Below are 27147 nucleotides of genomic sequence, written 5' to 3'. Positions count from 1 at the left end.
GAGCCTCTTGAAATTAGACTCAGGAGGCACTAGAACATAATACAGTAGGTTTCAAACTATTTTTAGTAACAGAACCTTTTCTTTGAACAAAATCTTATGCCAAATTGCAATTTAGAAAACAGATCCCTTTGTCCCTCCATCACAGCTTCACACAACTCTGATGGCTCTGTGTGAAAACCTTCAATAACAGAAGAGCACTTGAGTGAAAGTCAAGGTTCTCTTCTTGGGATAGCTACTTATGTGCTGTGTGAGTCACACAATTGTAAAATAACACTGTCTAGCCTCTCAAGCTGAAAGGCCTATTGAGATATTGCAAGGGAAAGCACGTTGGAAAAATGAAACAGGTCCAGAAGCATTTCTTTCATTGTTATTCAGAGGTATGCTTGATCCAAAGGAAGATGGCAGAGCCCTGGCTCCTGTACATTTCTATAAAGCTAAAGCTCCCTGCACCCCACTGTTGGGCATGAGTTTTCATATATGTCATGTGGGCCTCTCTTCTGCAGGCATCACCAACTGAATTCTATGCTGGTCAAGCAGAGAAGATTTTGCCATAGCTAAAGTCAAAGGAAAATGGGCAGTTAATTGTTGCTGTGGTTAACCCAGCCTGGGCAGGACTGCGTAAGGATGAATAGCTTTCCTACTATAGAACTATTTGGATGTTCCCCTAATGTTAGCCCCATTCACACACCACGTTAACGGTGCCCCCATTTGACTGGCTCTGAACCCTTTTTCTCCTCTATTCCTCACCAATTCTAGGAGCTGGCCAGTTGAGAGTTTGTGATAATCCAGATCATGATATTTTAATTATATTAATAGCAATGTCTTTCTGCCTTCAGATTACCAGGTGGTTCAAGCCATTCGAAACTGCAGGGCCATCCGCACACTAGTTTTTATTTCCTGCAAGCCCTATGGTGAAACCACTAGGAACATCATTGAGTGAGTCTTGACATCTTTTTTAAGTTATTTTTTTTCCTGATGATCAAAGTAATTCATGCTTATTTTGAGGAATTTGGAAAATACAGAGAAGTGTTAACAAATAGAAAAAAGTTATTATACTGCCACTAAGAGTCAATTATAGGGTCCAGTCTTGGGTGAGGCAAGTGAAGCAACTCACTTCTGTGTATAACTTAAAGGATGCCCAAAATCTCAGTAATTGAGATACATTTTTAATGCCATATTTTCAAAAATAAAAATTAGTACACAAATCGATGATGAACAAAATATTAAGATTGTTTAGAAAGGTGAGATCCACTCTTCTACTTGCTAAACCTTGCCTCATTCACCTTACAGTAATCCTGGCCCTGGTTCCAATAAAACTTTATTGACAAAATAGGCAACCAGCCTGCAGGACATAGTTTTCTAATTTGATTTTCCAGAATACTGCATAAAAATATTATGTGTCTTGATTACTGAGTTGTTTGTTTGTTTTTGGCATCCTATTAAATTTTGCATCCAAAGTGAATGCCTCTTCCTTCTGGCCCTGGTCAATTATTTTGATTTTTTGAAATGTTTTCTTCTTATAATCTCTCTCTCTTTCTCTCTCTCTCCCTTTCTTCTCCCTCTTTTTATATAAGTAATACAATTTTTTTGTAAATTCAAACCACATAGGTGGGTATAAAGTGCATATGATATGATTGGATAAAAAAGTGAGATTTAAAGGTAAATGAATTGAAGGGATTAAGCAAATTCAAACAAACAAAAAAACCACCCTCACAGACACAGACAACAATATGGTGATTACCAGAGGGAAGGGAGTAGGGAAGGTAGAGGGGATAAATGGTGATGGAAGGAGACTTGACTTGGGGTGGTGAACACACAATACAATATAGAGATGATGTGCTATAGAATTGTACACCTGAAACCTATATAATTTTATTAACTAATGTCACCCCAATAAATTCAATAAAAATAATTTAAAACTGAAAATAAAAGTAAATGAATTGAGCTTTGAAGTCAATGAGCTAGAAAAAAGAATAATAAACCTAGAGGAAACTGAAGGAATAAATCAATAATGTTAAAAAAATGCATAAATTAATTAACTACAAAACTAAATCCTGTGGACTCCACAAATAAACAAGTAGGTGTTATTGGAAAAAGAAAAGAAAATAGATATATAAACCAAATCAAGAATATAAAGGACTAAAACATAAAAATATAATCTTAAGTCCTAGCCGGTTTGGCTCAGTGGATAGAGCATCGGCCTGCTGACTGAAGGGTCCCGGGTTCGATTCCCGGTCAAGGGCATGTACCTTGGTTGTGGGCACATCCCCAGGACGGGGTGTGCAGGAGGCAGCTGATCGATGCTTCTCTCTCATCGATGTTTCTAACTCTCTATCCCTCTCCCTTCCTCTCTGTAAAAAATCAATAAAATATATATATATTTTAAAAAATAATCTTAAATGAGAAAATGAGCATAACTAGTAATAAGAAGACATTTTATAAAATGATAAGAAGTACTTTGTACAACTCCCTTGCAATACATCTGAAAGCCTAGATGGGTGATTTTCTGAGAAAATGCAATGGATAATACTAATTCCAGAAGATATAGTAAATCTAAATAGGCCAGTAACCATGGAAACAAAATTGGAAAAGTTGTGAAAGAGCTTCTACCCCAAATGATAGCATGAGGCCAATTTGTTTTCAGTCTTATTTCCTTGTCTGCTCTTGCACATTTACTCTTCCATTTATACTTTATTTTTATTATACTCTTTAATTTTTAAAAAATATATGATAAAGGCAGCATTTCAAATCAATGGGAAAAAGATGGACTATTCAATAAATGACAATGGACAACTGGCAAGCCATGGTGAAAAGAAAAGTTGGATATGTGTCTCGCACTGTATACCAGGATACATTATAAAGGAGTTAGAGATTTAAATGTAAAAAGGGAAAACCATAAGTGTACCCTAGGAAATCATAGAATTTCTTTATAATCTTGGAGTGCAGCAGCCCTTTCTAACTGTGAAAATTCAGAAGCCATATAATAAAAGGTTGTTAAATTTGGCTACATACAGAGTAACTTCGTTCTTCATTATACCATGTACAGAAATGAATTCAAAATGGATCATAGAACTAAATGTAAGAGCTAAAACATGGGTGTGAATCATTGTGACCTTAGGTTAGGCAAAGGTTTCTTAGATATGACATCAAAAACCCAATGACAACAACAAATAAATAAAAACACATAAATAAATAAGTTGTCTCTGTGTGTATGTGTCTGTAATTAGACATCATCAAAGTTAAACTTTTGTACTGCAAACCCTTTCATGGTTCACAAACATTTATAATATTTTCTTTTCATATCCTGTTCATTTTTCTTTTGGGCTGTGGTTCTTGTCCTTATCAATTTCCAGGAATTTGTTATAAATTAAGGAAAAAAGGCTTTGTCTTTCATGTGAACTGCAATTTTATTTCCAGTGTGTATGTTGTCTCCTGTCTTTGCTTTGGTGCTTTGTATCATACAAGTTATTAATTTTTAAACTGTTTTACTGAGATATAATTACCATATAGATCACCCATTTATATAGTTCATTGGTTTTTAGCATATTTCCAGAGTTGTGCATCTGTCACAATTGTGGAACATTTTCATTAAGCCAAGAAGATATCATGCACCCATTTCTCCCCAAACTCCCCATCCTCACCCTAGGCAACCACAGACCTATTATTTCTCTACTGATTTGCCTAATCAGAACATTTGCTATCAATGGAATCATATAATATGTGGCCTTTTGTGTCTGGCTTCTGGATACCAGTCCCTTAACAGATAAATAATTTGCAAATATTTTTTCTTATTCTGTGGGTTCTCTATTAACTTTTTTGATGGTATCCTTTGAAGCCCAGAGTATTTAATTTTGAATATGTCCAGATTGTTTTTTTTCTTTTGTGCCTTGTGATTTTGGTTTTAAGGTATGTTACTAAGTGAAAGTAGCCAGATATGCAAAAATTGTTTATGTAATAGTAAACTATCTTTGTGAAAAAAGGGCAAAGGATGAAGATAGTAGAGATTTGTATTTGCTTGTATATGCATAGAGAAACTGAAGTTATATAAGAAACTGATGATAGTAGTTATCTCTGGTGGGGGAAAACTGCAGAGATGGGAGTCACAGGTGGGAAGGAGACTTTACAGTATACCTTTTTATGTTACTTAATTTTCAAATAAAATGAAAATATTCACTGTGCAAAACAGGTTTTAAAATGCAATGGTTAAGAGTAAACCTAGGAGGAACCAAGATGGCGCCATAGGTTAAACACCTAACCTGCAGCCGGGCACAACAATTTCAAAAATACAACTAGAGGTCAGAACGGACATCGTCCAGAACCACAGGAAAGTTGGTGGACTGAAATGCCCACAGCTGGGGGGAAGGAGAAGGCCACGGGGACAGTCGGGGAAGCCGTAAAAGCCTAAGGTATGGAGAAACGGGCGGAGACACAAGCACACGCGCCTGCGGGGAGGATGGAACCGGAGAGGAAGGGGCGGCTGATGACCTGGCCGGCGTTCACTGGCAGGAAGGAGATAAAGGCTCCGGAGTGCGCTGAGCGCCGGCTCCGATTGCACTGAACCCCATTCCGGGCGAAACCCTGGGAAACTCACTCACTTTCGCAACTCCGCCGCCCCCGCAGGCCGCCCGGCCCGGGACGCTGGGGACGCCGCCGCAGCGGCGGCGCCCGGAGCCCGGCGGCCTCCCAGCACCCGTCCCCGCCGCGCAGCCCCCGCACGCCTGGTGCCGCGGGCCGCGCGCCCCGCACACCGGACGGAGGCCTGGGCGCCCTCTCCGTGCACCTCCCGGCGGCGCTAGACTTCAGTAGAGTTGACTGAATTCAAGGGATTAAGAAGTACAAATTGGGGGGACGCCGCGGCGGCGACGCCCGGAACGCGGCGATGGCGGTGCCTGGAGCTCGGCGGCCGCCCAGCGCCCGTCCCCGCCGCGCGGCCATCGCGCGCCTGGTTCCGCGGGACACGCGCACCGCGCACCGGACGGAGGCCCGGGCGCCCTTTCCGTGCACCTCCCGGCGGCGCTAGACTTCAGTAGAGTTGACTGAAATGAAGGGATTAAGAAGTACAAATTGGGAAGTTTGAAAAAGATGGCGGCGGAGGTTAAAGGCTGTTCTGTTGCCTCGCACCCAGCGAAATCGGAGGGGATGAGGTGTGGAGGCGCGTGGGTCTGGCTGGTGGCGGGGGAAAGGGACTTTTGTTCCAAACCTAGGGGAGATTAGCTCTCCATCACCCTGAAATCCATCTTCTGGCGAACCGCGGGAGACCCAGATGCCTGCGGGGAGAGGCGGGACTCTTGCGGAGGTGCGCCCAGCAATCAGTGTTTGCTGCGCTGGAGTGCGGAACGAGGGGACTTAGATACGTGGAAGGCAGAAGGACCAGACTCACAGCCATCGCGGCTCGCCGCACCATGGCCTGTTGGCGCCCTGGGACCCCGCCCCGCCCTGGGACCCGCCCCGCACGTTTGAAGACCTGCCCCGCAAGTCTTGCAGGCACACCTGCGCCCCAAGCAACGGCTTATGCATGTGGGTGGCCTGCCCTCTGGCAGCGGACCAGATGAACTGCTGTTCTAGTTGGACTGCTCCAGGGCCACTCAGACAGGAGGAAGAAACTACAGTTTTTGCTGTAATCCTTGCTGAGTGCCTAAGGCAGTAGCTGATCTACACCCCATTGGAGACCCAGAAACGAGGGCATCTAGTGGTCTGTGGGAGATGACACCAGATTTCAACCACGTGCATAAGGGACACATTCAACAGGAATATTCAGTGAGCGCCAAAGCTTTGCTGCACCAAGACCCGGCCCATAAACGTGTCTCCTGCACAGCAACTCTTCCTTTATAGTCAAAGAGAGCCCCCCCAGTGAAACCAACAACAATCAAGACTTAACTATACAAAGGAGGACCAAGATGGAGGCATAGGGCGGAAGCCTGATTGTTGCCTACCACAACAACTTTGAGACTACGACAAGAGAGCAGAGCAGACACCATCCAAGACCACCATAGGGCTGGCTGAGTAGATGCTCTACAACTAGAATAAAAGAGGGGTATGTGGGATGATGCTGATGCCGGTGACCCAAAGACCACACTTTAAGAACTACGGCTCAGGCGACACAAAAGAACTATGGCTCAGGCGATACAACAGCGGCCTGGAACGTGCTCGGCGCAGTTCCCCCGGCGGTCTCCGGCTGAGGGGACGGCTCCACTGGCAGCCAAGCACGGACAGACGAGCCCCTATGAGACATGGGGTGGGAGACTCCGCGCTTGCTGACCTCCGAGTCCTTCAAGAATCTCAACGCCCCGGAAGCGGCCAGGTGCGCATGCTCGGCGACCGGCCACCGCTGCGGACCCAAGGGCCGACGCAGCGACGCCAGACCGGCCCACCGCCATGCACCGGGCGCACCGGAGCTTCGCCGAGCCGCCGCCCGACGAGTTCTGTAGCAGCCATACTGGAGCTCTGGAAGGATGGCCAGGGGAATTGCTGAGGGGGGATTGACCGGCAGGAATTGGGATCAGGAAGACGGGGCCCCGCTGAGACCCGGGTGCGGGCGGGGTTGCGCACCTCTGGGCTAGGGTCTGGTCACACGCCTCTGGGTATAAGTGAGGCCTCACGTCCCTGGGTCTAGGTGAGGCCACATGCCCCTGGGTCCAGGTGAGGCCGGACTCCGGGTCCGGGTGAGGCCATGTGCCCCTGGACCCGGATGACGCTGGATCCCGTGCCCGGGCGAGGCCAAGCGCCCCTGGGTCTGGGAGAGCCCACACACCCCTGGGTCCAGGCGAGTCCATGTGTCCCTGGATCCGGGTGCGACCATGTGTCCCTGGAGCCGGATGAGGCCTCGTGCACCTAGGCCCGGGTGAGGCCACGTGCCCCTGGGTCTGGGAGAGGCCAAGCGTCCCTGGGTCCGGGTGAGACCATGTGTCCCTGGATCCGGGTGAGGCCTCGTGCACCTAGGCCCGGGTGAGCCCAAGTGGCCCTGGGTCTGGAAGAGGCCAAGCGTCCCTGGGTCCGGGTGAGACCATGTGTCCCTGGATCCGGGTGAGGCCTCGTGCACCTAGGCCCGGGTGAGGCCACGTGCCCCTGGGTCTGGGAGAGGCCAAGCGTCCCTGGGTCCGGGTGAGACCATGTGTCCCTGGATCCGGATGAGGCCTCGTGCACCTAGGCCCGGGTGAGCCCAAGTGGCCCTGGGTCTGGGAGAGGCCAAGCGTTCCTGGGTCTGGATGAGACCATGTGTCCCTGGATCCGGGTGAGGCCTCGTGCACCTAGGCCCGGGTGAGGCCACGTGCCCCTGGGTCTGGGAGAGGCCAAGCGTACCTGGGTCCGGGTGAGACCATGCGTCCCTGGATCCGGATGGGGCCTCGTGCACCTAGGCCCGGGTGAGCCCAAGTGGCCCTGGGTCTGGGAGAGGCCAAGCGTCCCTGGGTCCGGGAGAGACCATGTGTCCCTGGATCCAGGTGAGGCCTTGTGCAACTAAGCCCGGGTGAGGCCACGTGCCCCTGGGTCTGGGAGAGGCCAAGCGTCCATGGGTACGGGTGAAGCCAGATCCTGGGTCCGGGTGAGGCCATGCGCCCCTGGATCCATCCGGGTGAGGCTGGGTCCCAGGCCCGGGTGAGACCACGCGCCCCTTGGGTATGGGTGAGGCCACGTGCCCCTTAATCCGGGTGACGCCGTGCCCCTGGGTTCGGCCGAGACCAAACCAGAGGGAGTCGGACCTCCATTACCACCATTTGTCCACCATCCAGAGCTGAGGGGTCAGTGCTGACATGTACACATAAGGAACTACTGGACATTGAAATTGGGTCTCAAAAGAACTGTTGGTACAGGGGGAAGCTCGCTACAGATTGATTCATTTGCCTGTCAGCATAACTATTATTGCTCGTCTCACATTCTGTTCTTATTAGTATATATCTAGTGACATATGATCTCGCTCATCTAGGGGAAATGATGAACAACATAGACTGAGGAACAAGAACAGAACCAGAAGCAAGGAGGCATCGATCGGACTATCGGGCCTCAGAAGGAGGATAGGGGAGGGTAGGGGGAGGGTGGGGGGAGGGGGAGTGTTCAACCAAAGGACCTGTATGCATGCATATAAGCCTATCCAACGGTTAAGTTCAACAGGGGATTGGGACATGCGTGGGGAGAGGGGTGGGATGGGAATGGGGGATGAGGACAAATATGTGACACCTTAATCAATAAAGAAATTTAAAAAAAAAGGAAAAAAAAAAATAAAAAAAAGAGTAAACCTAGGATTCAGCTAACATTCATATTTTTTATTTAAAGTATTACATATATTAGTACATATATCTCCTTTTTTCCCCCCATTGACCTTCCCCCAGCCTCCCCTACCCCCTGTCGCATGCCCTTATACCACCCACCCCCCAGTGTCTTGTGTCCATTGGTGTGCTTATATGCATGCATACAAGTCCTTTGGTTGATCTATTTCCCTCCCTCCCCAACACTCCCCAGCCTTCCCACTGTAATTTGACAATCTCTTCAGTGCTTTACTGCCTCTGTATCTATTTTTTATTCATCAGGTTATAATGTTCTTTATTTTCCATAAATGAGTGAGATCATGTGGAATTTTTCTTTCATTGCCTGGCTTATTTCACTTAACATAATGCTCTCCAGGTCAATCCATGCTGCTGCAAATGGTAAGAATTCCTTCTTTTTTATAGCAGCGTAGTATTCCATTGTGTAGATGTACCATAGTTTTCTAATCCACTCATCTGTTGATGGGCATTTAGGCTGTTTCCAGATCTTAGCTATGGTGAATTGTGCTGCTATGAATATAGGGGTGCATATAATCCTTTCTTATTGGTGTTCCCAGTTTCTTAGGATATATTCCTAGAAGTGGAATTACTGGGTCAAATGGGAGCTCCATTTTTAGTTTTTTGAGGAAACTCCATACTGTTCTCCACAGTGTCTGCACCAGTCTGCATTCCCACCAGCAGTGCACGAGGGTTCCTTTTTCTCCACATCCTCGCCAGCACTTGTCCTTTGTTGATGATTGCCATTCTGACAGGTGTGAGATGGTACCACATTGTTGTTTTGATTTGCATCTCTCGGATAACTAGTGACTTTGAGCATGTTTTCATGTTTCTCTTGGCCTTCCTTCTGTCTTCCTTCGAAAAGATTGCTTTGGGTAGTATGGACATTTTAATGATGTTGATTCTACCAATCCATGAACATGGTATATTCTTCCATCTGTTTACGTTTCCTCTATCTCTTTTTTCAGTGTCCTGTAGTTTTCTGTGTATAGGTCTTTTACCTCCTTAGTTAAGTTTATTCCTAGGTATCTTAGTTTTTTTTGTGTGATAGTAAATGGGATTGCTTTTTTACTCTCCTTTTCTGTAAGTTCACTATTGGTGTATAGAAATGCCATAGATTTCTTGGTGTTAATTTTGTATCCTGCTACATTGCCGAATTCATTTATTAAATCTATTCGTTTTTTGATGGAGTCTTTTGGTTTTTTTTATGTACAATATCATGTCATCTGCAAATAAGGACAGCTTTACTTCTTCTTTTCCTATTTGGATGCCTCTTATTTCTTCTTCTTGTCTAATTGCAATGGCTAATACTTCCAGTACTATGTCAAACAGGAGTGGTGAGAGAGGGCATCCCTGTCTTGTTCCTGTTCTTAGGGAAAATGGTTTTATTTTTTGCCCATTGAGTATGATGTTGGCTGTGGGTTTGTCATATATGGCTTTTATTATGTTGAGGTATGATCCTTCTATTCCCACCTTGTTGAGAGTTTTTATCAAGAAAGGGTGTTGGATTTTGTCAAATGCTTTTTCTGCATCAATTGATATGACTATGTGATTTTTATCTCTCAATTTGTTTATGTGATGTATCATGTTTATGGATTTGCGGATATTGTACCATCCTTGCATTCCTGGGATAAATTCTACTTGGTCATGGTGTATGATCTTTCTGATGTGCTGCTGGATCCGATTTGCTAGAATTTGTTGGAAGATTTTGGCATCTATGTTCATGAGGGATAATGGCCTGTAATTCTCTTTCATTGTGTTGTCTTTATCTGGTTTTGGTATTAAGGTGATGCTGGCTTCATAGAAGGAGCTTGGAAGTGTTCCTTCCTCTTAAATTTTTTGGAATAGTCTGAGGAGGATAGGTTTTAGTTCTTCCTTGAATGTTTGGTAAAACTCCCCTGTGAAGCCGTCTGGCCCCGGGCTTTTGTTTGCTGGAAGATTTTTGATGACTGCTTCAATTTCTTCCATAGTTATTGGCCTATTGAGCTGTTTAGATTCTTCCTGATTGAGTTTTGGAAGGTTATATTTTTCTAGGAACATGTCCATTTCCTCCAGGTTGTCCAGTTTATTGGAATAGAGTTGTTCATAGTATTTTTTAACATTCCTTTGTATTTCGGTGGGGTCTGTTGTTATTTCATCTCTTTCATTTCTGTTTTTTTTTTTTTTTTTTTAATTTCTTTATTGATTAAGGTGTCACATATTTGTCCTCATCCCCCCATTCCCATCCCACCCCTCTCCCCACGCATGCCCCAATCCCCTGTTGAACTTAACCGTTGGATAGGCTTATATGCATGCATACAGGTCCTTTGGTTGAACTCTCCCCCTCCCCCCCACCCTCCCCCTACCCTCCCCTATCCTCCCTCTGAGGCCCGATAGTCCGATCGATGCCTCCTTGCTTCTGGTTCTGTTCTTGTTCCTCAGTCTATGTTGTTCATCATTTCCCCTAGATGAGCGAGATCATATGTCACTAGATATATACTAATAAGAACTGAATGTGAGACGAGCAATAATAGTTATGCTGACAGGCAAATGAATCAATCTGTAGCGAGCTTCCCCCTGGACCAACAGTTCTTTTGAGACCCAATTTCAATGTCCAGTAGTTCCTTATGTGTACATGTCAGCACTGACCCCTCAGCTCTGGATGGTGGACAAATGGTGGTAATGGAGGTCCGACTCCCTCTGGTTTGGTCTCGGCCGAACCCAGGGGCACGGCGTCACCCAGACTAAGGGGCACGTGACCTCACCCCTACCCAAGGGGCGCGTGGTCTCACCCAGGCCTGGGACCCAGCCTCACCCGGATGGATCCAGGGGCGCACGGCCTCACCCGGACCCAGGATCTGGCTTCACCCGTACCCAGGGACGCTTGGCCTCTCCCAGACCCAGGGGCACGTGGCCTCACCCGGGCCTAGGTGCACGAGGCCTCATCCGGATCCAGGGACACATGGTCGCACCCGGACCCAGGCACGCTTGGCCTCTCCCAGACCCAGGGCCACTTGGGCTCACCCGGGCCTAGGTGTACGAGGCCTCATCCGGATCCAGGGTCACATGGTCTCACCCGGACCCAGGGACGCTTGGCCTCTCCCAGACCCAGGGCCACTTGGGCTCACCCGGGCCTAGGTGCACGAGGCCTCATCCGGATCCAGGGACACATGGTCGCACCCGGACCCAGGGACACTTGGCCTCTCCCATACCCAGGGCCACTTGGGCTCACCCGGGCCTAGGTGCACGCGGCCTCACCCGGATCCAGGGACACATGGTCTCACCCGGACCCAGGGATGCTTGGCCTCTCCCAGACCCAGGGCCACTTGGGCTCACCCGGGCCTAGGTGCACGAGGCCTCACCCGGATCCAGGGACACATGGTCTCACCCGGACCGAGGGACGCTTGGCCTCTCCCAGACCCAGGGCCACTTGGGCTCACCCGGGCCTAGGTGCACGAGGCCTCACCCGGATCCAGGGACACATGGTCGCACCCGGACCCAGGGACGCTTGGCCTCTCCCAGACCCAGGGCCACTTGGGCTCACCCGGGCCTAGGTGTACGAGGCCTCATCCGGATCCAGGGACACATGGTCTCACCCGGACCCAGGGACGCTTGGCCTCTCCCAGACCCAGGGCCACTTGGGCTCACCCGGGCCTAGGTGCACGAGGCCTCATCCGGATCCAGGGACACATGGTCGCACCCGGACCCAGGGACACTTGGCCTCTCCCATACCCAGGGCCACTTGGGCTCACCCGGGCCTAGGTGCACGCGGCCTCACCCGGATCCAGGGACACATGGTCTCACCCGGACCCAGGGATGCTTGGCCTCTCCCAGACCCAGGGCCACTTGGGCTCACCCGGGCCTAGGTGCACGAGGCCTCACCCGGATCCAGGGACACATGGTCTCACCCGGACCGAGGGACGCTTGGCCTCTCCCAGACCCAGGGCCACTTGGGCTCACCCGGGCCTAGGTGCACGAGGCCTCATCCGGATCCAGGGACACATGGTCGCACCCGGACCCAGGGACGCTTGGCCTCTCCCAGACCCAGGGCCACTTGGGCTCACCCGGGCCTAGGTGCACACGGCCTCACCCGGATCCAGGGACACATGGTCTCACCCGGACCCAGGGATGCTTGGCCTCTCCCAGACCCAGGGCCACTTGGGCTCACCCGGGCCTAGGTGCACGAGGCCTCACCCGGATCCAGGGACACATGGTCGCACCCGGACCCAGGGACGCTTGGCCTCTCCCAGACCCAGGGCCACTTGGGCTCACCCGGGCCTAGGTGCACGCGGCCTCACCCGGATCCAGGGACACATGGTCTCACCCGGACCCAGGGACGCTTGGCCTCTCCCAGACCCAGGGCCACTTGGGCTCACCCGGGCCTAGGTGCACGAGGCCTCACCCGGATCCAGGGACACATGGTCTCACCCGGACCGAGGGACGCTTGGCCTCTCCCAGACCCAGGGCCACTTGGGCTCACCCGGGCCTAGGTGCACGAGGCCTCATCCGGATCCAGGGACACATGGTCGCACCCGGACCCAGGGACGCTTGGCCTCTCCCAGACCCAGGGCCACTTGGGCTCACCCGGGCCTAGGTGCACGAGGCCTCATCCGGATCCAGGGACGCATGGTCTCACCCGGACCCAGGGACGCTTGGCCTCTCCCATACCCAGGGGCACGTGGCCTCACCCGGGCCTAGGTGCACGAGGCCTCACCCGGATCCAGGGACACATGGTCGCACCCGGACCCAGGGACGCTTGGCCTCTTCCAGACCCAGGGCCACTTGGGCTCACCCGGGCCTAGGTGCACGAGGCCTCACCCGGATCCAGGGACACATGGTCTCACCCGGACCCAGGGACGCTTGGCCTCTCCCAGACCCAGGGGCACGTGGCCTCACCCGGGCCTAAGTGCACGAGGCCTCACCCGGATCCAGGGACACATGGTCTCACCCAGACCCAGGGACGCTTGGCCTCTTCCAGACCCAGGGCCACTTGGGCTCACCCGGGCCTAGGTGCACGAGGCCTCATCCGGCTCCAGGAACACATGGTCGCACCCGGACCCAGGGACGCTTGGCCTCTCCCAGACCCAGGGCCACTTGGGCTCACCCGGGTCTAGGTGCACGCGGCCTCACCCGGATCCAGGGACACATGGTCTCACCCGGACCCAGGGACGCTTGGCCTCTCAGACCCCGGGGCACGTGACCTCACCCATGCCTAGGTGCACGAGGTCTCACCCGGATCCAGGGACACACGGTCTCACCCAGACCCAGGGACGCCTGGCCTCCCCCAGACCCAGGGGCACGTGGCCTCACCCGGGCCTAGGCGCACAAGGCCTCACCCGGATCCAGGGACACACGGTCTCACCCGGACCCAGGGACGCCTGGCCTCCCCCAGACCCAGGGGCACGTGGCCTCACCCGGGCCTAGGCGCACGAGGCCTCACCCGGATCCAGGGACACACGGTCTCACCCGGATCAGGGACGCCTGGCCTCCCCCAGACCCAGGGGTACGCGGCCCCACCCGGGCCTAGGTGCACGAGGCCCCACCCGGATCCAGGGACACATGGTCTCGCCCGGACCTAGGGGTGCGTGGCCTCTCTCAGACCCAGGGGCACGTGGCCTCACCTGGACCTAGGTGCACGAAGCCACCCGGACCCAGGGGCGCGTTACCTCTCTCATACCCCTGGTCGCGTGGTCTCACCCGGATCCAGGGGCTCACGGCCTCACCCGTACTCGGGACCCAGCCTTACCCGGATCCAGGGGCCCACGGCCTCACCCGGACCCAGGGTTCAGATTCGCCCGGACCCAGGGGCACCTGGCCTCACCCGAACCCGGAATCCAGCTTCACCTGGACCCAGGGGCGCGTGGCCTCACCCAAACCCAGGGGCGTGAGGCCTCACCTAGACCCAGAGGCGTGTGACCACATCTGAGCCCAGAGGCTCGCAGGCTCGCCTGGACTCGGGTCTCAGCGGGGTTTCGTCTTCTTGATCCCAATTCCTGTTGGTCAATTCCCTCTCAGCAATTCCTTTGGTCATTTTCTCAGAGCTCCAGGGCGGCTGCCGCAGAACTCGTTGGGCGGCGGGCTCGGCAAGGCTCCGGTGTGCCTGGTGCCCGGCGGTGGGCTGGTCCGGTGTCGCTGCGTCGGCCCTTGGGTCTGCAACGGTGGCCAGTCGCTGAGCGTGCGCACCTGGCCACTTCGGGGCATTGAGATTCTTGAAGGACTCGGAGGTCAGCAAGCACGGAGTCTCCCACCCCATGTCTCCCAGGGGCTCGTCTGTCCGTGCTCGGCAGCGAGTGGAGCCGTCCCCTCAGCCGGAGACCGCCGGGGGAACTGCGCCGAGCACGTTCCTGGCCACCATTGTGTCGCCTGAGCCATAGTTCTTAAAGTGTGGACTTTGGGTCACCGGCATCAGCATCATCCTGCGTACCCCTCTCTTTTATTCTAGTTGTAGAGCATCTGCTATGCCAGCCCCCCGGTCTTTCTGGCTGGTGTCTGCTCTGCTCTCCCGTCGTAGTCTCAATATTGTTGTGGTAGGCAACGATCAGGCTGCCGCCCTATGTCTCCATCTTGGTCCTCCTTTGTACAGTTAAGTCTTGCATGTTGTTGGTGTCACTGGGAGGAATTGTCCTCCAGGCCAATTGGCCGTGAGGACCCTCTTTGTCCATATAGGAAGAGTTGCTGTGCAGGAGACATGTTTGTGGGCCGGGTCTTGATGCAGCAATGCCTTGGCGCTCACTGAGTCTGCCTCTAGAATGCCTCCCTTATGCAAGTGATTGAAATCTGGTGTCATCTCCCACCAACCACTAGATGCCCTCGTTTCTGGGTCTCCAATGCAGTGTGGGTCAGCCACTACCTGAGGCACTCAGCAGGAAAAAGCTTCTGCTCAGCTTGGCTGGGGCGGAGCTATAGGGCGGAGCCTACAACCTTGGCTTCCTGTCAGCCCCGCCCTATGAGGCTCCTGTGTCTGTGTCCCTCTGTATTCCTTGCAAACACCTCTGAGAGAAACGCGCCCTGGAGTTTCGCCCACTGCCAAACAGTCCAGTCCCTCCCCTAATGAATCTGGACTCCCAGATTCTCGCCTGGAACTGGGTTTCAGTGCAGTTGGAACTGGGTCTCAGCGCAGTCTGGCGTCCCTGTCTCCTTCCCAGCAGGGCCACCCAGTGGCGCAGGCAAAAGTCCGTCCTCTGCGCACCTTCCAGTGCGCGCGTCTGGAGCCGCCGCTTCTCTGTGCCTCCGCCACCACAGCCCAAATTCATTCCCCCAGCGTGCGCCTGGCTTCCCAGGGTTTCGCCCGGAACTGGGGTTCAGTGCAGTCGGAACTGGGGTTCAGCACGGTCCTGAGCTTATGTCTCCTTCCCGCTAGGGCAGTTCAGTGGCGCAGGCAACAGTCCGTCCTTTGCGCCCCTTCCCGTGCGCGCCTCTGGAGCTCTGCCTTCCCCCCGCTCCTCTGTGCCTGCGCCCCACAGCCCAGATTCATTCCCCCAGCCTGCGCCTGGCTTCCCAGGGTTTCGCCCGGAACTGGCGCTCAGTGCAGTCGGAGCCGGCGCTTAGCGCACTCCGGAGCCTTTATCTCCTTCCTGCCAGTGAACGCCGGCCAGGCCGTCAGCCGCCCCTTCCTCTCCGGCTCCATCCTCCCCGCAGGCGCGCGTGCTCGTGTCTCCGCCAGTTTCTCCATACCTCAGGCTTTTACGGCTCCCCCGATTGTCCCCGTGGCCTTCTCCTTCCCCCCAGCTGTGGGCATTTCAGTCCGCCAGCTCTCCTGTGGTTCTGGACGATGTCCGTTCTGACCTCTAGTTGTGCCTTTGAAATTGTTGTGCCCGGCTGCAGGTTAGGTGTTTCACCTATGCCGCCATCTTGGTTTTTCTCTTTCATTTCTGATTTTGTTTATTTGGGTCCTCTCTCTTTGCTTCTTGGTGAGCCTGGCTAGAGGTTCATCAATCATGTTTATCCTTTCAAAGAACCAGCTCTTGGTTTTGTTGATCTTTTGTATTGTTTTTTTGGTCTCCATGTCGTTTATCTCTGCTCTGATCTTTATTATTTCCTTCCTTCTGCTTACACTGGGCTTTTCTTGTTGCTCTCTTTCTAACTCTTTGAGTTGTAGGGTTAGGTAATTTATTACCATTGTTTCTTGTTTTTTTGCAGTAGGCTTGTAGAGCTATGAACTTCCCTCTCATGACTGCTTTTGCTGTGTCCCATAGATTTTGGATTGTTGTGTTTTCATAGTCATTTGTTGCCATGATGTTTTTTATTTCTTCCTTGATCTCTCTGGTGACCCAGTCATGGTTTAATAGCATGCTGTTTAGTCTCCATGTGTTTGATTTGTTTTGGATTGTTTTTATTGTAGTTGATTTGCAGTTTTATTCCACTGTGATCTGAGAACATGGCTGATATGATTTCCATCTTCTTGAATTTGAAGAGAATTTGCCTATGACCCAACATATGGTCTATCTTTGAAAATGACGCATGTGCACTTGAGAAGAATGTATATTCTGTGACTTTGGGGTGAAATGTTCTGAAGATGTCAATTAATTCAATCTAGTCTAGTGAGTCATTTAGGATTGATGTTTCTTTGCAGATTTTTTGTTTGGAGGATTTGTCCAATGGTGATAGTGTGGTATTAAAGTTTCCTATTATGATTGTATTGCTGTCAATCTCTCCCTTGATATCCTGCAGGAGTTTTTTTTTTATATATTTGGGTACTCCTGTATTGGGTGTTTATATGTTTACCACAGTTATTTCTTCTTGTTGGATTACTCCCTTTAGTATTATGAAGTGGCTTTCCTTATCTCTTGTTATGTCCTTCACTTTGATATCTAATTTGTCAGATATAAGTATTGCTACCCCAGCTTTTTTTTCATTTCCATTTGCCTATAAAACCTTTTTCCATGTCTTCCCCCTCAGTCTGTGTGCGTCTTTTTTTCTGAGGTTTCTTTCTTTCTTGTAGACAGCAGATTTATGGGTCATGTTTTCTTATCCAATCCGTTACCCTATATCTTTTGATTGGGGCATTTAATCCATTTACATTTAATGTTATTATTGATAGGTACTTGTTTGTCCCCATTTTTATTCTTTACCCCTGTGTTCCTTCTTTGCTTCCTATTTCTTCTTTTTATTGCAGACCCTTTAGCATTTCTTGCATTGCTGGTTTGGCGGTAATAAATTACCTTAGTCCTTTTTTGTCTTGATGTTCCTGATTTCACCTTTAGTTTTGATTGATAGCCTTGCTGGGTACAGTATTCTTGGATTCAGACCCTTCCTTTGCATGACTTTGTATATTTCATTCCATTCCCTTCTGGCCTGATGAGTTTCTGTTGAGAAATCAGTTGCTAGTCTGATGGGGATTCCTTTGTATGTAACTTTCTGTCTCTCTCTGGCCGCTTTTAAGATTCTTACTTTGTCGTTGGTGTTTACCAATTTAATTATAATGTGCCTTGGCACCGGTCTTTTAGGGTTCATTTTGCTTGGGACTCTGTCTGCTTCTTGGATTTGTGTGGGTTTTTCCTTCCCTATATCAGGGAAGTATTCCGTCATTATTTCTTCAGACAGGTTTTCTATTCCTTGCTCAGTTTCCTCTCCTTCTGGAACCCCCTATTATGCAGATGTTGTTTCGTTTCGTGTTTTCCCAAAGTTCCTGTAGGCTCTTCTCCTGCTTTTTAATTTTTTTTCTAGAAGCTGCTCTACTTGGGTATTTTTTCCTACCTTGTCTTCTAGCTCACTCATGTGGTCCTCTGCTTCTTCTAGTCTACTCTTGATGCTTTCTGTTGAGTTCTTTATAGCATCGATGCCATTTTTCATTTCTTCTTGGTTCTTCATTTCCTCGTGGTTCTTACTCATACTGTCGAATTTGTCTTCTATTCTTTTCATCCACCTTATGACCATTTCTCTGAATTCTTTCTCTGACAGGTTCCTTGCCTCCATTTAGTTTACTTCCTTTTCTGGTGATGCCTGCTTTTCTTTCATATGTGGGCTGTTTCTTTGTCTCCCTATGGTCTCTCTTCTGCAGATGTCTGATTAGTTAGTTCTCTCTCTCCTGCATTGATTTAATGGCACAAAATACAATACAACCAGGTACAACACACAAGGCACTGAACAGAAATGTATTCACGATATTAATAACCCCAAATAACAGTGACCACCAGAGAAAGGCAAATTGGAGGATAGAAGAGAAAGAAGAAGAGAAAAAAAAGAAATGAGTGCGAAAATGAAATTAGGAAAAGGAAAAAAGTAAGAGAGAAAAGAAAGGGAATAGGAAAGAAAAAGGGAACAAATTATGTATATGAGGAGAAAACTCCAATAGAACAGCCACTAATGCCAACAACAAGTGCCTGGAGATGAATACAAACTACAAACAACAACTAATATTAAGCAAGATGAGGGAAAACAAGCAAAAAACAAAACAAACAAAAAAAGACTAAGCAAAACAATCTCACAAACAAGCATAAAAATCGATATAATCAACATTCAAGCAAACAACAACAAAAGGACAGAGAGAAAAACAATTTTTGGATAGTGAAGACAGAGAAGAGAGAGGTGTGTATGGACTTGGAGCAGGGGATTGGAAATTAGATATATAAGTAGGATGAAATTTTAGCAGGGGGCAAAAAGACAGAATAGGGAAAATCTAAAGCAGGAAAAGGGTAAGAGAAACAGGACAACAAAAGGGGAAAAGTTAGGAAGCGAGTGATGTCATAAAGTTAGAGTTGAGATAGAGTAGAATGATGTTAAAGGAAAGATGAAAATAGAATGTAGAACACTAATCCCAAAGTAAAATAAAGAGAAAATAAAAGGACACTTTAAAAAAAAAAGGTAAAATAGTAGTACTAATAATACTGATTGAAAATAAAAATGTAATAATTAAAAAGGTAAAATTAAGTGAGGAAAAAAGAAAAAAATTAGTTTGTTAAGTAAAAGATGATAAAATAAAAATAAAAAATAAAATGTGCAGTAGTGAAGGTCATTCACTTACTCTATTGTTCTGTTTGGCACACCTGTTTCCCAGTCAGGACAGTGTTGCAGTTCCCTGCGTTCCACTGCTCCTCAGTGTTATAAGCCAGTCCTGATTTTTAAGCAGGCAGTGTGTCTTAATTTCTTGTATTCCTTTATTTGTGATTACACAAGTGTTAATTTGTGATTCAGCCCCTGGGTGGCAGTGTTTCTGGATTGACCTGCAGATCTACAGGTCCTCTTAGCCAGTGCTTAGATCCTGCTTTCCCTGTGGCACTCAATACCAGTTTGTGGGAGTGGGCTGCCCCAGAGCTGGTTCTCCGAAGGTCACTCCCCGCTCTGATCCCCAGGTTCCAGAAAAACAACTTTCCCCTGCAGTCTCCTAGGGTGTCCCCAACTGGGTGATCCTATGTATTGGGCTTAGTAATCAGAAGCAAAGATTTAAAGAGGAAAATGTGCAAGTGTGTGAATTCCGGGGCCGCGCACAAGTCTGCGCAGACCTTCCTCCCGCCTTGTGTCCAAGCAGCCCGCACACTTTTAAAATTTTTAGGCTGTCCTTCTGCGTCAGATCAAAATGGGTTTCTTTTTAGAGATCCCCTCTGTTAGCAGCTCTGAGGACCCCCTTCCACATTCACGGATCACGCCAGCCCCAACAGCCACGGATTTTTCTAGGTGCAGACTTCCCCTGGTCCTCCAGCTCCCACAGTGCACGTGTTTCTCTGTTCTGCCAGGATCAGAGACCTCACCTTATCCCAGGTGAAATATGACCTTTCTGTGGTGGAATGTGGAGCTACTCTGAATCCGCATGTTTGCGCCAATTGGGGACCGGTGCTCTGGTGTTCGCAGCTGTTCGGTGGGTGCCGCAGTTGTAGATTTTCAGGCTTCCGATAACATCCACTTTCCCCTTCAAGATGGCACGGTCTCTGCATCTGAGCTGGTGGCTCTGGGAGGGAACCCAGCTGCAGTGGGGGCTGCCTGGTCAGGGGACCCCTGTCCAGCAGTCCCCCACCTTCGCCTGGAGTATAGCTGTCCCTCAACTTACCAACAAACACTCCCCGTGCGACCTTCAGCTGTTCTTTCTATCTGTTAGGGACAAGCCTCAGGACATGTCTGTCTATACAGCCGCCATTTTATTTCTCCTAACATTCATATTGCATAAAACAATAAACATGCCTTCAAAAAGGCAAGAAATATTTATTTTGAAAAGCCAGTAGATGCATATGGTAGAATAAATTCAGTGAGTCTCTTTTTTACTTCTGACCCCTTCTCCTTCAGATATCACCACTCATACCAGTTTCTTGTGTAGTCTACCAGAGATATTCTGTGACTATACAAGTGTTTGTATGTGTGTGTATACACATACATGTATGTGTACATACCATCCTTCTCTCTTCAAAAAAATAGAAACAGACTGTTAACACCATCTGCACCATGCTTTTCAGTTAAAAATTTTGGCGTTTTTTTCTACAGTGATGTAGAATCTGCATCAATACTTATAGGTCTACTTGATTTTTAAAATAGGCTATATAGTTTTTTTTTTCTCTCAAAAAGTCCAAAACACATATGAAGTTTTACTGAAAACAATAAAATACAGAGACACCAGATTCTCACTTTAAAGTAAAATTGACAGCATTTTCCATAACTTTCCTAGTCCTGCACCATTCTTATCACTATTAAAAAATGAAACCAAGTTCCAGATATGAAATAATTAATGAACTTGCTTGTAAACATTCTTCTCACAAATATGTCATTTATCTAGTCCCTTACTAGTGAATTTTAAGGTTGTTTGTACTCTATTTTTTACCACCCTTTCTCAGTGAATATCCTTGTACATATATCTTTGCACATATGTGGAATGTTATGTGTATGTGATGAATAAGTAAGTGTATGTGATAGTATATGTATTAAATCCCTGATGTGGAATTGCCAGGTTAAAGGATCTATATACTCTTAATATTTCCATGTGTTTTATTCCCCCCCTTTCATTAAATTTATTGGGGTAGCTTTGGTTAATATGATCATATAGGTTTTAGGTGTGGGTTTCTATGTTACAAGATCTGTATATTGCACTGTGTGCCCACCACCTAAAGTCAAATCTTCTCCCATCACTATATGTTAGGACCCCATTCACTACCTATCCCCTTCCTTCTGGCAACCACTACACTGCTGTTTGTGTTCATGAGTTTCAGTTTTATATCCCACATATGAGTGAAATCATATGATTCCCAGCTTTTTCTGACTGACATTTCACTTAGCATAATATTCTCAAGGTCCATCGACATGGTTGCAAATGGCAGTATTTCATCCTTTCTTATGGCTGAATAGTATTCCATTGTGTATATGTACCACTTCTTTTTATCCAGTCCTCTATCAAAGGACACTTTGGTTGTTTCCCTGTCTTGGTCACTGTGAAAAATGCTGCAATGAACATAGGGGTGCATGTACACTGAGTGGCCAGATTATTATGATCTCTGAACGCATAATAATCTGGCCACTCAGTGTATATCCTATATAATAAAAGGCTAATATGCATAGTGTCCCCTCGACCAGGAGTTCAACCAGCAGGCAGGCTGGCCAACCGCCCATGTTACCTCTCCCTGGCCAGGCTGGCTGGACCCCACCCATGCACAAATTCATGCACCGGGCCTCTAATATATATATACTGAGTGGCCAGATTATTATGCATTCAGAGATCATAATAATCTGGCCACTCAGTGTATATTTGCAGATACATGTTTTTGAGTTTTTCGGATATATACCCAGGAGAGAAATTGCTGGGTCAGAAGTTGGTTCTATTCTTAGTTTTTTTGAAGAATCCTCAGACTGCTTTCCACAGTGGTTGTACCAGTCTACATTCCCACCAGCAATGAACGAGGGTTCCCTTTTTTTCCACAACCTCGCCAGCATTTGATATTGCTTGTTTTGTTGCTAATTGCCAATGTAACAGGTGTGAGGTGGTATTTCATTGTAGTTTTGATTTGCATTTCCCTGATTGCCAGTGCGGTCAACCATCTTTTCATATATCTATTGGCTGTTTGTATGTCTTCTTGGGAGAGGTTGTCTGTTCAGGTCTTCTGCCCACTTTTTGATTGGGTTGTTTGTTTTGTGTTGAGTTTTATGAATCCTTTATATATTTTGGAAATTAAACCTTTGTCAGAGCTACTGTTTGTGAATATCATCGCCCATCTGGTTGGCTGCCTGTTTGTTGTCTATTTCTTTTGCTGTGCAGAAGCTCTTCAGTTTGATATAGTCCCATTCATTTATTTTTGTCTTTACTTCCCTTGCCTTTGGGGTCAAGTCCATAAAATGTTCTCTACCACCCAGGTCCATAAGTTTGGTACCTATGTTTTCTTCTATGTAACTTATTGTTTAAGGTCTTATATTTAGGTCTTTGATCCATTTTGAATTAATTTTTGTACCTAGGGACAAACTTTAATCCACTTTTATTCGTTTCCATGTGGCTTTCCAGTTTTCCCAGTACCATTTATTGAAGAGACTCTCTTTACTCCATTGTGGTTTTTTTTTTGTGTGTGTGTGTGTGTGTGTGTGTGTGTGTGTGTGTGTTTTCTTTCTTCCTTAAAATCCTTTGTATTTCTGTGGTATCAGTGGTTACTTGTCCACTTTCGTTTCTGATTTTATTTCTTTGTGTCCTCTCTCTTTTGTTTATTGCTGAGTCTGGCTAATGGTTTATCAATTTTGTTTATCCTTTCAAAGAACCAGCTCTTGGTTTCATTGATTTTTTCTTGGTATTTTTAAAATCTCAATGTCATTTATTTCTGCTCTAGTCTTTATTATTTCCTTCCTTCTACTTATTCTGGTCTTTTCTTGTTGTTCTCTTTCTAGTTATTTAAGTTGTATGGTTAGTTTATTGTTGATTTTTCTTGTGTTTTTTTTTTTGAGGTAGGCTTGCAGTGCTAGCCAAAGGAAGCACCTGCTACTACCAGTTTTCTCTCCTCTCCAGGGCTTCATCTGTAGGCCATTTGCGCTTTCCTCCCTTGTCCTCTTCCCATTTATTCCGTTTCCCACCTTCAAATGTTTCAATGCACAGGTCTCTCAGGTGTCTGTATTAAGCAGGGATTTCTTTGTTGAATTATAGTTGGATAACTAGTTGAAATTTCAAGGGGAGAGCCCAAGAGGATCTCTCATGTTGCCATTCCTCTTCTGTGTGTTTTCTAACAGAGCTGTAGTAGAATCAACTTATCAAAAATAACCTTTTGGGATTGTGATTACAAGAATACTGAATTTATTAATTAATTTAGGGAGAATTACAATCTTTACAGTATTTTTTTCTGTCTAGGTATGTGGTATGTTTCTTCAGTTACTCAAGTCTTATGTAATTTTAAAGATACACACACACACACATACACACACATTTTTTCCAACAGAGGTCTTTCTTAAGGTTAAGAGAAGATATTATAAAGTTTTTATTGCTGTTATGGATGGGATCTTTTTTGTGGCATTTTCTAACTGACTATTTGTCAATCTTAGTTTCAGCTTATTAGTTTTGTTTGTTTTCCAGTTTATTCTCTTGGGTTTTCTTGGTAGCTGGTCATATGATCACCACAAAAAAAAAGTTTTGTTTATTTTCTTCCAATACTTTTTCCCCTGGTTACATTGGATAAAAATGTTCTGTTGTAGGAGTATTAGTGAAAATCTTGTCTTGTTCCTTATCTGTTTTTACTTTTTTAAATCAGTAGGCTTTATTTTTAGAGTAGTTTTAGGTATGTAGAAAAGATAAGCAGAAAATACAGTTACCATATATTCACCCCATTCTGCCAATAGTTCCCCCATTTTAAAAAATATATATATATTATTGTTTTTTTTACAGAGAGGAAGGGAGAGGGAGAGAGAGTTAGAAACATCGATGAGAAAGAAACATCGATCAGCTGCCTCCTGCACACCCCCTACTTGGGGATATGCCCGCAGCCAAGGTACATGCCCTTGACCGGAATCGAACCCGGGACCCTTCAGTCCGCAGGCCGACGCTCTATCAACTGAGCCAAACTGGTTAGGGCTCGTTCCCCCATTTAACATCATGCATTGGTGTTGTACATTTGATAAAATTATTGCTACATTATTATTAACTAATGTCCAAATTTTACCTTAAGAGTTCATTTTTAAAATTAAATTTATTGAGGAAATATTTGTTAATAACATTATAAAAGTAACAGTTATTAATAGCCATTGTTAATAACATTAACATTTATAGAAACGACCTTAAACAAACTTAAATCTGACTTTAATGGGACAATGATAGTTAAACTAGTGAGTGTTAGCCAGGGAAATAACTCTTCTGCTTTGTTGGTTTGAGTGTAAATTGGTACAACCTTTTTTGGAACAACTTAATGGGATATGTTGTAGGGCCTTAAAAACATATAGCCCCTTCAACTCAGCAGTTCCATTAAATAACTAAAAATGTATGCAAAGATATAACTAGAGTATTTATGAAGTGACTTTTTTAAATAGCCAAAAGTTAGAAACAGCTTAAATTTCCAATAGCAAGGAACTAGATAACTAGACTGTGTTCAGTTAACTTAATGAAATAACATATAGCCAAAAAAAGTGAGGTAGATTTACACATAATAATATAGTGAAGAAATGCTCATGATGGCCCTGGCCGGGTAGCTCACTTGGTTGGAGCATTGTCCCATACACTAAAAGATTGCTGGTTCAATTCCCAGTCAGGGCACATACCTGGGTTATGGGTTCGATCCTGGTTGGGGCACGTATGAGAGGCAACTAATGAATGTTTCTCTCACACATTGATGCTTCTTTCTCTCTTCTTCTTTCTCTAAAACAATAAAAACATATCCTCAGGTGAGGATTTTTTTTTAAGATGATCATGATGTATTATTAACTGAAGAAACTGGTTGTAAAGGAATATGTACAATATTACACAGTGTGACTCCATTTTAAGAAACCAGGTTAAGTATCCATTGTTGGAAAGGTATATTCTGCAATGTTAACAGTGTTTATCCTCTCTGGTGAATTTATAGGTGAATTGCTGTTTTCAGTTTTTGCTTGACTGCCTTTGAAGTGAGGGGAAAAGTAATCTACTTTGAAACATTTCAATAGAATAATTTAACTCAGTCATATTTATTAATTACCTATTGTGTGAAAATCATATAGAAAAGTATATGACCTAGGTCCCTTGTTCCATTCACCATTTAACCCCGAGTCTGTGTCACATACTGGGAACATAGAGATGAATAATAAGCAGTTTTCACCTCATTTCTACCTCAAAAAGATTAGACTCCAGTGAGGAAGATGGCTTTAAAAAACAGGTAGTTACATTAAATATGATAGATGCTATTATAGAGAAAAACACAAAGGACTGTGGGAACACAGAGGCAGAGCTTAAAATGTAAGAAATTGTGTTACTGGAAGTTCTCCTTGGTTTCTAGGAACTGATCTTATTTCCATCTTGTTCTACAGGCTGTGTTGCCCCCCAAACTCTGCTAAGAAGCTTCCTGGCAAGCCTTTTGTCCTGAGACAAGCTGTGCCTGTGGATCTGTTCCCCCACACCCTACACTGTGAGCTGGTGTTCTTCTTTACTCGATAAGCAGCCTCCTTCAAGATGGTGGGCTCTTCATTAAGGCTGAAATTTCATTAACTTCCAGGTTTGGCATATTGTTACATTGCAGACCCTGAGAGGGTTCCTGGGGAAAATAATCTTTGGATCATGAGTAGGAAGCATATAGTAAACCTTCCTACATGAGCCAGATTTATTACCTTCGTTTTCAGCTTCCCTTGTTTTCATGTGTGTTTGTTTGCTGTGACCACTCCTTGCCCCTGGATCTGGACTGTTCCTTTTGTTGTCAGCCTGTCCTGGCTCCCTCAGTCTGAAACTGCCTGTGGTGTGGCGACAACTGAGTTTTTCTCAGCATCTCATAATAACGTCATACTGTCTCAGGTCTCTCTTTGCCCAGAGATTTTATTAGATATGTTCTGTGTTCTTGAGTTACCAAGAATTAGGACTAGAATCAAATCTAGCATTTTTCAAAAAGCAGAGTAAGCTATAAAGTGATTTCAGGGTGACTGCATGAACTCAGTAGAGCTTCAGTCCTTTGGGTTTTCTAGGCTTTGAGGCTTCCAGAATACCCTTTTAAAATGTGGTTACTCTTAGGAACAATAGCACCAATTAGTTCTCACCTGTGGAGGGAGAATTGGTCTAATAGAGACCCCATGGGAAAGGAGATCTTCAGAGAAGAGACTGACTACCTACAATTGTGCTGCATAGTGTAGAGACAAAAAGCTCCAGAACCCCCTTAATGATCTAGTCCAGTGATGGGCAACCTTTTGAGCTTGGTGTGTCAAACTTCACAAAAAAACTGAGCATAACTCGGGTAGTGTGTCACTTAGAGGAAAAAACATTATTTCACAAATGTTTCATCCTCAGGAGCAGCGAATGTTTCATCCTCGGCATGCGGCCGCCTCAGCGGCCACATGTCATCAGAAATGGCTACGCGTGTCAGTGCTGACACGCGTGTCATAGGTTCGCCATCACTGATCTAGTATGTACTATAATAAACTGGATATTTAAAATGACATTCTCTGGTGCATGATTTCTTTATTCAACTCTGGAGTTGTTCTTGGACACTTGCCCAACAATTTAGATTTTCCTTGCAGCCCTAGGACGTGTAAGTTAGCAAACATTGTTTGATTTACAAAATGATATCAGGCCAATCAGTGTTTTTAATTCTTATCAATCCTAAATACTTCTGGAAAAGCCTCCTTCTCAGAAAAAAAAGGCTATTAAAGCTAATATATAAATATCCATTTACATATACAAGAAAAACAATCTAAAATGATAAGAAATGTTGATATATGATAGCTATATAAGTTTTATTTCCATTTCTCTATATTTCATTTTATGTGATGGGGTTATATTATTTTATAATTGAAAAATATTTAAATGTAGAGCGACTTATTTTTGCATCCTTTCTTCTCCATATCTGTAAATGGCAATCCC

General features: G+C 46.5%; 1 protein-coding gene across 1 annotated transcript in view; it reads left to right on the top strand.

Annotated features, from left to right (window-relative positions):
- Positions 1 to 26710, top strand: part of TRMT2B (tRNA methyltransferase 2 homolog B) — a 68363-nt gene extending 41653 nt beyond the window's left edge. The window contains 3 exon segments of the mRNA XM_054719124.1: positions 504 to 618; positions 837 to 936; positions 25611 to 26710. Of these exon segments, the coding sequence (XP_054575099.1) occupies positions 504 to 618; positions 837 to 936; positions 25611 to 25737 (342 nt within the window). The 3' untranslated portion in view covers positions 25738 to 26710.
- Positions 26711 to 27147: the final 437 nt, after the last annotated feature.

This window comes from Eptesicus fuscus, chromosome 1 (assembly GCF_027574615.1).
Source record: "Eptesicus fuscus isolate TK198812 chromosome 1, DD_ASM_mEF_20220401, whole genome shotgun sequence".
NCBI lineage: Eukaryota > Metazoa > Chordata > Mammalia > Chiroptera > Vespertilionidae > Eptesicus > Eptesicus fuscus.
Note: the sequence above shows the minus strand (reverse complement) of the source record. Positions and strands in the feature narration are given on the sequence as shown.